We start from the raw sequence: 13,021 nt of genomic DNA, 5'->3' as shown, positions 1-13,021 counted from the left end.
GTGGCTGGTGGGTTTGAACCGCCAGCCTTCTGGTTAGCAGTCAAGTGGCTTAGGCACTATGCTACTAGAGCTCCTCCTGTGTACAATAGACCGAACCTCTGCCTGGTCCTGGGCCATCCCCATAATCCTTGTTGTGCTTGAGCCCATCGCTGCAGCCACTGTGTCAATCCATCTCGTTGAGGGCCTTCCCCTTTTTCATTGACTCTCCCACTTTACCAAGCATGATATCCTTCTCCAAGGACTGGTCCCTTCTGACAACATGACCAAAGTAGGTGAAATGAAGTCTGGCCATTCACACTCCCAAGGAACATTCTGGCTGCACTTCTTCAGGACAGATGTGTTCATTCTTCTGAAAGTCCATAGTATTTTCAGTGGCCCTTGGAGACCTAGGGACCTCATCCTACTAGAAGAGAAAGCAACCAACGCTATGTGGGGGACGCCACCTTGGATGAAGGATGGGCACATAAACACCTACATCCAGAAGGGGCCAAATGCAAATATTTGTGCTCCAATTTGGGCCTTTTCTTGGAAAAAATGGAGGCAAATGAGGTCTTTCCATAGAGAACAACTTTAAATCCCCTCCTAGTCCCCCTCACCCCGCAGCCTTTAACACATTTTAAGTAACAGTGATACCAAACTGGAAAATCAAACGCACTGCCATTGAGTCAATTCCGACTCATCGCGACCCCCATTGGGTTTCCAAGGCTGTAAATCATTATGGAAGTAGGTTGCCTCATCTTTCTCCCATGGAGCAACTGGTGGGTTTGAACTACTGACCTTCTGTTTAGTCCAGTGCCCACATGCATGAGTTGGTGGCAGGTCTCTCATCACCACCGCATAGTGCGCCTCATTCTGTATGTATTTAAATTATTTTCTATCACATTCCACATAAAACAACACAGAGTGTTATAAAACAAATAGAGGCATCTGCATCGCTAATTTCTGCAGGATCTTTGGCAGGTTCTTTCAGGTTTCCCACAATGGTAATGACTATTCTTTGATGTCAGAGTAATTAGGATAGGAATTATATGTAGCCCCACATTCCTTCTTCTGTACCTCCTTTCTCTGCTCTTGCTTAATATTTCTTATTGTGCAGAGGGTGACTCAGGCCATGCTGAAGACGTTTATCAATGTGTCACCAAGAATTCCCAGCAAGAGGGTTGGGGACTAGAGCTTTATTTGGGGCACAGGTGGCAAATGGCTGGGAAAAGAGGCGACTTCCAGGATTAGCTCTTCTTCCCACTCAGATAGTCAGTAAAGAAACCAGTGTAGAAGCACTAACCCCTTTTCAAGACACCAGATTCAGCTATCAGCAGCCTTGCCTGGTCTGCATTCCTGGGGGCCACAGGAACAGGTGAGCAGGCAGGAGAAGGAACCGGGAAAGTGGAATGGATACTTCTCCAGGGAAGTGGATGAATGTTCTCTGGATGAAGTCAGTGACCTACTACAGGGGTTAAGAGCTGAGGGTCCAAATGCCACCTTGGACTTGTTTTGCTTGGCTACTATAGGTGTTCTGAAACTCTGAATAGGAATGCTGTTTCCCAAAGGCTATGTACATTTCCATTCACCACAGTCCACACTACTCCCTATTGCCTCACACCCAGCCTATTTCACTCATTTCCATGATCTATCAGGCTTCTGAAGGCATCTGAGTTTGAGATTCCTGCCCTAGGGCTACAAAATGACTCTTTGGAGCAACCGAAATGAGTTGATGGGGTTGGAGGAGGCTGTATTCTGCATCAAACAATGTCTTCTGCATTCATGCAGAAAATAACTCACGGGAGAGATTTACCCTACGTTGACCAAGAGGAAGAAAACAAGGCTCTTCTTACTTTTCTCACAGAATGGGGGGTCGCTGCTCCAGCTGAGGTCCCACTGGCAGGTGAGTGTGTCGCTGCCCACGATGTCATAGCCGGGGTCACACTGGTAGGTGATTCTGGCTCCTCTCACAAGCTCCGTGTGAGAAGTGGTTTTCCAGCCATTCTGGATCTCAGGCAAATCCGAGCAGGAGTCGTTTCTGGACACCTCTTTAAAACAAAAACACCATTCTGACTTGGGGAGTTGACCTTTTATATTGTATTTTCCTTAATGAATGTCAGGGGAACAGGCAAATAGAAGGCGCTGTCTCCAGAAACAAGTAAATGCCCTTCCCACGTCCCTTAAACTATAAGAACTCTTCTGTAGTGAGATTATATTGTTACCACGGGCCACTAACCTTACCGAACGTTCTCCTGGTTTGGTAAAACTGGTTCAAGCTTTAGAGTCAGATGGAGCCCTACCTCTGCCACTTCCTAGCAATGACCTTGGGTAAATCTTTCTCCTCTGTGTCTGAGTTTTTTCACCTTTCATGAGGACATAGTCATATCTTGACTGTGTTAGCCAGCTTCCAATGGTCTCCAATGATTCTCACCTCTAGAAATTCACACTGTTATATAGTCCCCTCCCACATGAAATTGAATGATCTCTGTCATCAGTAGGCTAGTATAGAAGTGAAGGTGGGTGACTTCCAAGGTGAGGTCATAAAAGGCATCGTGGCTTCCACCTTCTTCTTTTTGGATCACTCGTTCAGGAGGAATTGGACACCATATTGTGAGGACACTCAAGCAACCTCTTGGAGAAACCCAAGTGGAGAGGAGCTGAGGCCTCCAGCCAACAGCCACGTGAGTAAGCCTTGGTTGGAAGTGGATCCTGCAGCCCAGGCAAGCCTTCAGATAAGACTGCAGCTCTGACTGGCGTCTTAACTGCAGTCTCATGGAAGGGCTCAAGTTAGAACCATCCAGCTAATGGTGCTCCCGAATCCCTGACCCACAAAAGCTGTGAGATAATAAATTATTGCTAATTTGGGGGTATTTTGTTATACAGCAGTAAGTAACTAATACAGTCAACTTTATCCTAAGAACCTCTGTACATCTATGAACTTGGTGATTAAAAGTATCTATTTAGTGTATTTAGTCTATTTACACTAAAATAAACTATGAAAATTGTTGGTGCATTCTTTAGATCCCATTGCATATCCTCAGTGAATATTAGCCATGCTCCCTATTCCAGAAAATCCTGCATCCATGTTATCATCACACACACAGCTTATTGTCACAGACTCCGCCTCTGGAGAAATTCTCTTTTCCTCCTACAAACCCTCGTTACTAAGGTAGCAATCCCAAAGCCCACTATTCCTATTCTTGCTTCAAAGTGCCCACTGCACAGATTTTGAGAAGAGAGCTAATTATGTCTCGTAATTAATTTGCAGCTCTTATGTGCTCCTGGGGAGAGCAAAGCACCCCCATTGTCTGCAGGAAAGTCATTCCGAGAAATAAGTAATGGCTTCTTTCCAGGATTTCTTCACGCTTTTATTTTGGGGAAGGAGATCTCATGGGTGTCTGCGAGGAGATGGGGAGAGGGAAATGGCATCTGGAATTGCTTGGTGGGGAACAGGAGCCTCTACTTTTAGACTTTTGCAAAAAAGCCAAGCCTTGGATTTGGGTCACTGTTGCCAATGTTCAGACTATGGACACAGGAAGAGGCATGGGGCACATACTAGCTACTTGGCTTGGCTTGTGCCAAACACTGTGATGCTGAGAGAGGTTTACTTGTCTGGCTGTTGGGTATGAAAATGGATACGTATCATGGACACACACTCCCACTGGGCTTCCTATCTCTTTTGCAACATTCATCACATCAGTAATTACTGCTGCCAAACATGTAGCCAGAGCTTTGGTGCAAATCTTGGCCCCACTGCTTACTAATTGGGTGGCTGTGGCTACATCTCGTAACCTTCCTGTTCTTTTGTCCCTAGATCCCACCTCCAGAGACCGTGTTTCAGGAATCTGCATGTATGTCAAGCACCTGGGGTGGTCCTGGCATTATCTATTCCCTCCCCCAGCGGTCCTTGTTAGCTCTGCCAAGAATTAGCAAACTATCCCAGGAATCAGAAGACTTCAGTTCTCATCCTGTTTCTTTAAGAAGCTGGTGTGACTCCAGTCACGTCAATTAACTTCTCTGAGCCTCTGTGTCCTTATCTGTAGAGTGGGGCCAGTAATCAGTCCCTGGGTGGTACAAATGGTTAATGGGTTCAGCTGTTAATTGAAATGTTGGAGGCTTGAGTCCATCTGGCAGTGCCTCAGAAGAAAGATCTGGCAATGTACTTCCAAAAAATCAGCCATTAAAAACCCCGTGGAGCACAGTTATATTTTGACACACATGCGTCGCTATGAGTTGAAGTTGACTTGATGGTAACTGGTCTGTCCCAAAAGGCAATGTAAAAGTTAATTAACATACTGGATATGACACTATTGTGTGAACACTAAGTTCACCGATTAAGATTCATTCCTTTGTTTGACCAAGATTTGGTGAGCACCTATTATGTGACAGGCACCAGAAATAGAGGGATCTGAAATCATGGTTCCAGCCTCATGGTCAAGATTAGCACCATGTCTCAGCTTCTGGCTGGAAGAAATACCCAAATGCACTGAAAGCCTGTCTGTATTCACAGTCTTATGCTCGTGACAGACATCACTAATCGATCATAGCACTCATGTCTAATCAAGCTGCACAGAGTATTCCTCTGGAAGGCTGTGACAGCAGCCATAGGAGATAAGCCTTGGCCTTGGCCTTGACCTAGAAGTTTCAGAATTCTCTAGAAGACCACAGAATCTTCCCCCACCACTTAGTAATCAGAATGCCCTGCATTCTGATACCCCCACTGAATGGTAGGCACATCTGTATCTGGTGAACTCTAGACCCAGAGCAGCAAATACCTATCCTGTGACCAAACTCTGTGTTTCTTTGAAAGAGGTAAGGACAGCCATAAATGTTTTCTCTCTGTCTTTTGTTTGCTTGTTACTCACAGTAGGCAGGCTGTGTATCCCTGGGAAGTGTTCTCTGAACTCCTGTCTTGCCTCTCCCACAGCACCAGCACATGACCTTGACATTCATTGCCTATCTATAGGATTCCACCTCCCTTTTGTAGTAATCAGCTCTAGGGCAGGGACAACCTTCTATTCATCCCTACAGCCCAGTGCCTAGCACAGCGTCTAGCGTCAAGCACACAGGAGGTGTTAAGAATTTCTGTGAACCAAACTCTCTAGAAAATGGAGATAATACTTTTGAAGATGAAATAAAATAACATATATAAAAGTGCTTGCCGGCTATAAATTTCTATACAAATATTAGCTTCAAGTTCGATGAACAAGAATGTATCCTTCTCAAGACATAACCAAACTAAGCATTGGCCAGACTTTCTGGTTAACCTTGGTCAGCCTTGGAGAGTCAGATTGTTGCCATCAAGCTAAATGCAGTTTTGGAAGAATGAAGACATCAGAGAAGACAAATGAGTAAGGCTATGACCTCATTCTTCAGTGTCGAGGGAGTGGGAGTCAAGGGAGATAAAGTGAAGCCAAGTCATGAGAACATCTCTCTGCAAAAGTGGCTGCCTCTGGAGGGCCCTTGACTGAGCAGCCAAGGGGGGCTCCCATACAATGCCCCAGGGCACTGCCCACTGAAGAGCACGGAATCCACCGAAAGCAGCAGCAACAAAAGTCTGAAAATATTCGGTAGCACAACCGAGGAGTAAAAGGGCCCCTGACAAACATGAAGAAAAGAGAGGATCAATATTTGTGTTAGCCTCTCTGAGCGGGGGCACACAGCAGGCAAGCGTGAAAAATGTTCATCGACTGGAAATAAAGAAGGCAAGGAACTCATTTTAGTATGCACAAAGCTCCTCGGCATGGCCAATGATCGGGGGAGTGGCTTGTGTTTCTGATGTAGAGGGTGGTACCTAGAGAACAATGACATTAGATGGAGATGGGCAATGGTTCCAGTCAAGGAGAAGAAAGAATCAAAGATGTGGGGTCTTGCCTGAGTCCGAGGGTATCTGGTGGTTGGTGGTGGTGGAGTGGAAGACTTGCCTGAATAAATCCTCCTTTTCTCACATCATCCTGGAGTTCAAGATGCCAACCTAGTTCCTGAATAGTATAAACATGCCCCGTAATTGCTGGCTGAAACTTGCTCATTGAGATCCTCAGGGTGTACCATCCACCAGTCTGGGCATCTGAAGAAGGTAGGTCTTCAACACACAAGCCACCAGAGTGCAACAAGTTGACAGACGGGTGGTGGCAATGGAATATAGGTATTATTTTAAGGTATGGGGTTGGAAGAGGGCAGGGTCTGGGATGGAGCTCAGGACCCTGCAGAGTTTAGAGGTTAAGCAGAGGAGGATGGTGGAACCAGTAATACATGACAGGGTGCCAGAGTGTGCAGAGTGAAGAAGGAAGGGTTGGTGGATGAAAGCAACAGGGAGGGGCCATTGGGTGGTCAAGTGTGAACTTAGTTTGGACTTCAAAGGAGATGGGCTGTCTTAAGGTTGTTGTTGTTGTTATGTGCTGTCGAGTCGGACCTGACTCATAGCGACCCCTCCTTGGGTTTCTGAGGCAGTATCACTACGGAAGTAGATTGCCCAACCTTCTTTCTGAGGAGTGGCTGGTGGGTTTGAACCACTAGCCTCCTGGTTAGCAGTCAAGTGCCTTAGGCACTACACTACAATGGTTTGGAGGCCACAGTGAGGACCAGGGAAGACCTCTCTCACACCTCAAGGTCCTAAAACGTGTGGAGCAGGAGAGAAAGAGCTGACTCCATTCAACAGGGCTGCCAAGAGAGCCAAGCTTCAATGCAGGGAAGAAGGTGATGCTTTGAGTAGTTGCAAATAGATGCTTTGAAAATTTGCAAATATAGGGGAGTGTGTTCATGATACAAAATTTAATTGGCCACAGATAAAACATGATGAATCTTGAAATTATTGGGCATCATCAGTAAAATCCTGACACCAAAATTGTGGAACAGCAAACATTTCTCCCGTCTCACACAGGACAGAAAGGAAGCTCAGAAAGGTCCAGTGACTTGCCCAGGGTCACACAGCCATTGATGACAGTATTAGGACTCAAGCCCTGGTCCTTCTGACTAGAGAGCCCAAGTTCTTAAAAATCACACACAACACACACACACAAACATACACACTAAAAATATTTGATTTTTTGTTGTTTGAAGGGACACAGCAAAAACACAGCAATTCAACAATTTGTATGTGTAAAATTCTATGACGTTGATTTCATTCAAGTTGTGCAACCATTCTCACCCTCCTTTTCTGAATAGGTCTTCCTTCATTAACATCAACTCACTACCCTCCAAGTTTCTTATCTAATCTTTCAAGTGGTTACTGTCCATTGGATCCCATGCATTTCTGTAAAAGACCACAGTGTTCATAGCAGCCACTCTTTACTGATTAAGCTAAACTACGGAGAAAACCGCCTATATTTATTGTTCCAATATAATGAAAGGCCTATGGGGCACAATTCCCCCCCCCCATCTCTACAGGAACTCTTAACCTGCATCCCAAACACCAAGAAAAAAATCAATCAGGTGAGACACCTACCTATGTAGTTCATGATGAATCCTTGGCCCTTCCCAAAGATGAGGCCAGCTGGGTCCGAGTGGAATTGGATGGTTAGGTCTGGCGTGGAGGAGTACAGCTTCTGTGGGCCACTGTTCCCAAGGTATTGCCCCAGGATGTGAGGCATGATCTCATCACCATCGTAGATGGTCAGGATGTCGCTGTTACTGAGGTTCAGGCTTGGAGGACAGAGAGAAGTCTTAGGAAGCCAGAGGGTTAAGCAAAGGCATTCACTCAGCCTTTCATTAATTTTTTTTTTTCAGGCAACAAACATTTCTGAAGCCATCCAACATGTCACGCCCCAAGCCCTATGCAACTGGAGGTTGGCATAGATGATGAATGTAACCAAGGTGTGCTCACCCTTCCTGCCAGCACAACATATGTGGATTTGTGGCTGGAATGGGCTTGGAAGGCACATTTGTGGAATGGTCTTCCCTGTACAGGACACTCCGTGTACACCCAAATCTTGCATAATAGAAGCATCCCCTTCAATGCGCCCATCACTCCCTTCCTCAGTGACCGTCTTGTAAAATTTTATCTATTTTGTTATTGTCATGAGAATACACACAGCAAACATAGAGTAATCCCACAGTGACAGTGATTACGTTCTTCGAGTTGTGCACCCCTTCTCACCCTCCTGTTCTGAGTTGCTGCTCCCTCACTAACATGAACTCACTGCCCCCTAAGGTTCCTGTCTCATCTTCCCAGTTGCTGTTGTCAGTTTGATCCCATGTAGACAGTTCTTAAAAGAGCACAGTGCTCAAGGCAGAGCTTCTTTACTAGTTAAGCTAAAATACTGGTTGGTTTAAAGACAACTTCAGGGAATATTTTTGTTTTAAGGTTTAAAAATTACCTCAGGGCAATGGCTTCAGGGGTTCCTGACTCTGGAGTCTCCACGACTCCAGAAAACCTGGAGTCATGACAATTTGAAATTCTTTTCTGCATTTTCCCCCTTTTGATCACAATTCTGCTATAGAATCTTAGACCAAAGTGTTCAGTAATGGCAGATGGCATCATCTAGTTCTGGTCTCATTGCAAAGGAGGCAGTTGTCCATGGAGGCAATGAGCCACACATTCCAACATCAACAACCATTTAATGAATGATGGTTACATGTCAGCACTGGGCTATGTGCTGGAGATATGGCACGGCTCTTGCTTCTTTGATGCAGAACTTGCTGGTTGATTGGTAAGTATAATGTCCATGTTAATCTAAGATGAAAGGACAGAATGCTCCTTAGTAGTGAGGACAGTGAGACTTTGTCTCACCTACTTGAGGAGCTCTGGTGGCGCAGTGCCTAAGGCACTTGACTGCTAACCAGAAGGCTGGCGGTTCAAACCCACCAGCCACTCCTTGGAAGGAAGGTTGGGCAATCTACTTCTGTAGTGATACCGCCTCGGAAACCCAAGGAGGGGTTGCTATGAGTCGAGTCCGACTCGATGGCACGTAACAACAACAACAACAACTTTGGACACCAGGAGGGACATCATGCTTCATAAAGTAGAGGGTCATTGAAAAAGAGGAAGACCGTATTTGAGATGGACTAACACAGTGGCTACAACAACGGGATCAAACATACCAAAGATTGTAAGGACGGCACAGGACTGGACAGTGCTTTATTCTGTTGTATGTGGGGTCACTATGAGTCTGAGCTGACTCGACGGTGCCTAACAACAGCATTCATCATGGAACAAATCCTTCAGAATCAACTGGGTTATCCATCCATTATGTTTAGGGGGTGGGGTGGGAGTGAATGTAAGAGAGGAGCCTTACTCATCAAATATGCTTGGACCTGCTGTCATTATTCATACTATAAAGGATGACACATTTTCACGACTCAAAATGGAAGAAAATACCTTGACATTAAATATTTGGACTCTAGTAGGCAGTTAATAATTCAGAAAACACTTCAGGCGGCGACAGCAACTTGTGCCTTGTTAGGCTTGCTGAGTAAAATGCATGTCTGTTGAGAGAATGCCAGGTTGGGCTGCAGTGTCCGTGCACAGATATTGAGCTGTTTTTCCCTCTTTCCTCCTCCCTTTCCTCTTTCTTCTCTTTCTCTCTCACGTCTGTCCACTCTCCTTGTCTCCCTCTTCCTAGTATTTTCTTGAGCAGCTACTCTGTACGAGGCACTATGTTCAGAAGGCAAATATGATACAAGAACTCACATGCCAGTGGTCCATTTAAAAGTCCCACTGATCCCACCACCAGAAGGGATGTGACTGACAGTGTCTGTTCCAACCCTGCTGTGGTAGTTAAGGTTATGTGTCAACTTGGCTGGGCCTGGTTTTGAGTGGCTGGGCAGCTGGATGGAGTGATTCCCCAGGGTGGAATCGACTGGAGCAGCTGAGTAGCTGCCTTAGGGATGTGGTCTGCTTCTATATATAGAGAGAAGCGTTGAGAAAGGTCTCTAGCTCTTTGGCACACTTGGATCCTGCATTTGGCCAAGTTGTCGTTCAGCAGCCTGGCCACGTTGTCTGCTGATCTTGGGACTGTTAATGGATTTCAATAAATGGCCTGATGTGTGGTTTGGCAATATAGGAACTATGCCTTTTTTTTTTTTTTTTTTTAATTGTGATCTGGGTGAAAATTTACAGTGCCAATTCACTTCCCATACAGCAGTTCACATACACTATCTCATGACATTGACTACAATTTCCCACAATGCAACAGCTCCCTCCCACTTCCTCCCCATAGTTACCTCTTCTCTATGTCCTTCCTTTCATGCACTCCTGCCCCCTGAGCTGTCTCCCTGTGCATACACAGCCCTTCTTTTCTCCCACGATTGTTCTCTCCAAGGAGTGTATCTACTTCAGGTAAATGTTCAACTCCTATGCCTGTCTTTTGTTTGCCTGGAAGCCATATGTGTGGGTTCAATTCCAGACCTGAAGGGCAGCTAGGGCCCGTAGTCTCAGGGGTCCATCAGGCTCTATCAGACCAGCAAACCTGGTCACTGCCCCCACCTTTTCTAAAATTGATTTTGAGTTTTGTCCTGCATTGTTCTCCCACTCTGTCCAGGATCTCCTACATAGATCCCCCTCCGAGTGGTTGACAGTGGTAGCCGGGCACCATCTAGTTCTTCTGGTGTCACAGTTGTATAGGCTAAGGATCACATGGTGTACCAGTTGCTTGGACTGTTTCCATGAATCTTTGTTTTCCTTCGTTCTTCTTTGTTCTGGATGAGAAGAGACCCATCATTGCATCTAGATGTCCGCTTGCAAGCTTTTAAGATCCTAGTCGCTACTCGCCAAAGTAGGATGTGAACAATGTTTTTGTGCAGTATGTTATACCAGTTGAGCTTGATGTCCCCTGCGACTATGTTCCCAAGCTCATAGGTCCAACTACTCGCTCCTGACTTGAGGGGTTTCAAGCAGGGCAATGGAGCCTGTGCTCCACCTGATGGAGGAGAGATGTTCCAGGAAACGGCCTCGAGTGAAGTTCCTGACACTGACGTTTGCTGAGAACAGCCGTCCCTGGTGATGGCTCCGGCCCATGTGCTTGAGCAGAGTGACAACAGGTACCTTCCCCCACCCACTCTCCAAAGGCCACGTTTGCTGCAGGTGTTGGGGAATGGGAGCTGTCCGTGTTGGTGCTCTGTGTGGTAAGAATCAAAACAAAACAGGACAGACACTGTGGAGGGTTTGCTTTTGGAGGGCAGGGAGTTTATTGATCACAATATCTTCCTCACACAATCCCTCATGTTGAACTATCTCAAATGAGTGGCTCAGGGTTTTTTTTATTGCCCCTAAAGGAAGATGGGCAATCTACTTCTGTAAATATTTACTGCCTTGGAAACCCAATGGGGGTTGCTATAAGTTGGAATTGACTTGATGGCAGTGGAGTTTGGTTTGATAATCTCCATAAGGAGCCCTGGTAGAGCAATGGTTAAGCATTCATCTGCTGAGATAGTTACGGTTGCGTGTCAGCTTGGCTGGATCATGATTCTAAAAGGTTTAAGCAGGTGTGATGTAGACATTTCCATGATGAGATCTGATGTAATGTCATCACCTCCATGATGAGATGCGCTATGAGCAGCCAATCAGCTAAATGAGAGTTTCCTCAGGAGTGTGACCTGCTTCTGATATATATGTGGATGTCCTGGGAAAGATCTCTGATTGTCTGCTGGATCCGGATCCTGCATCCAGCTCATTATCAGGTGTGGTTCTTGGAGCTGAACCAGTGGCCTGTCAGATTGCCTGCTGATCTTGAGATTGTTGGCTTTGCAGCCAGTAATGTGCCATTTGATCTGCTGATCTTGGATTTGTCATTGCCAAAGCCAGCAGCTTGCTATATTGCCTGCTGGTCTTGGATTCATCAGCCCCTGCAGCTGAGTGAATTGGGAGAAGTCTCCAGCTTGATGTTTGACCCAGGAACTTAGGACTTGACAGCCTCTACAACTGTGTGAGTCAATTCCCTGAGATAAATCTCTCTCTATAAGCTTCACTGGTTTTGCTTTTTTAGAAAACCTAGCCTAAGACAGGGAGCTCTGGTAGCATGGTGGCTAAGACACTTGCCTGCTAACCAGACGGCTGGTGGTTCAAACCCACCAGCCACTCCTCGGAAGGAAGGTTGGGCAATCCTACTTCCATAGTGATACTGCCTTGGAAACCCAAGGAGTGGTCGCTATGAGTCGGGTTTGACTCGATGGCACATAACAACAATAACAACAGCCTAAGACAAGGAGCTCTGGTAGCATAGTGGCTAAAGCACTTGACTGCTAACTAGAAGGCTGGAGGTACGGCACATAACAACAACAACAACAACAGCCTAAGACAGCTGGTAGCCTAAAAGTCAGTGGTTTGAACCCATCCAGTGGCTCCTCCATGGGAGAAAAGACATGGAAATCAGCTCCTGGAAAGATTACAGCCAAGAAAACCCTATGGGCAGTTCTATTATGACACATAGTAGACCTATTGTTGCTATGAGTTAAAGTTGACTTGACGGCACTTGATGACAACAATAATGTCCATGCTCACTGAGTGGTGCAAATGGTTAATAGGCTCAGCTTCTGACTGCAAGGTTGGAGGTTTATGTCCACTCAGAGGGGCCTCAGAAGAAAGGCCTGGTGATTCACTTCCAAATAATCACTCATTTAGAACCACACAGAGCACAGCTGTACTCTAACACACAGGGCTGCCATTAGTCAGAACCAATCCACAGCAAGTGGTTTTGATAATCTCCATCAGTCTTCCCCAAACTACCACCCAAAGTAGCTTCTGTACATAAAAGTCGGTCGGCTTGATGTACACATATGGCATCAGGACAAAGCCCCTAGGCTCCACCTACCCTCTGCCAGTTTCCAACTAGACATATTAAACCCTAACCAGTACATACTGGAATTCTGGGGTTACCACTTTCCACTGCACATAGTAGGTGCTCAGCACATGCTATGGTACAAAAGCCTAGCAGAGAGCCAACCTGATAGCAGACATAGTGGGACTGATGTTGGCTCTTGACCTGCGGCAGGGAAGGGCCTCTTGGATTACAAGTACCATGAAAACATCAATCGCTTGGGAGCATCATTTAGGCTAGTATGAAACCTGGTAGATGGCATGCATTTATTCCTTAAGCTGACTTCACAG

The 13,021-nt window shown here is 46.0% G+C and overlaps 1 protein-coding gene across 1 annotated transcript in view; it reads right to left on the bottom strand.

Moving 5' to 3' along the window:
* Positions 1-13,021, bottom strand: part of SEZ6L (seizure related 6 homolog like) — a 294,911-nt gene that overhangs the window by 30,855 nt on the left and 251,035 nt on the right. The window contains exons 9-10 of the mRNA XM_007947985.1: positions 7,424-7,620; positions 1,798-2,027 (exon numbers count right to left, since the gene is read on the bottom strand). Of these exons, the coding sequence (XP_007946176.1) occupies positions 1,798-2,027; positions 7,424-7,620 (427 nt within the window). The remainder of the gene's footprint in view (positions 1-1,797; positions 2,028-7,423; positions 7,621-13,021) is intronic.

The sequence above is a fragment of the Orycteropus afer genome, unplaced genomic scaffold, assembly GCF_000298275.1.
Source record: "Orycteropus afer afer isolate SDZICR_OR568_19922 unplaced genomic scaffold, OryAfe1.0 scaffold00197, whole genome shotgun sequence".
NCBI classification, from domain to species: Eukaryota; Metazoa; Chordata; class Mammalia; order Tubulidentata; family Orycteropodidae; genus Orycteropus; species Orycteropus afer.
Note: the sequence above shows the minus strand (reverse complement) of the source record. Positions and strands in the feature narration are given on the sequence as shown.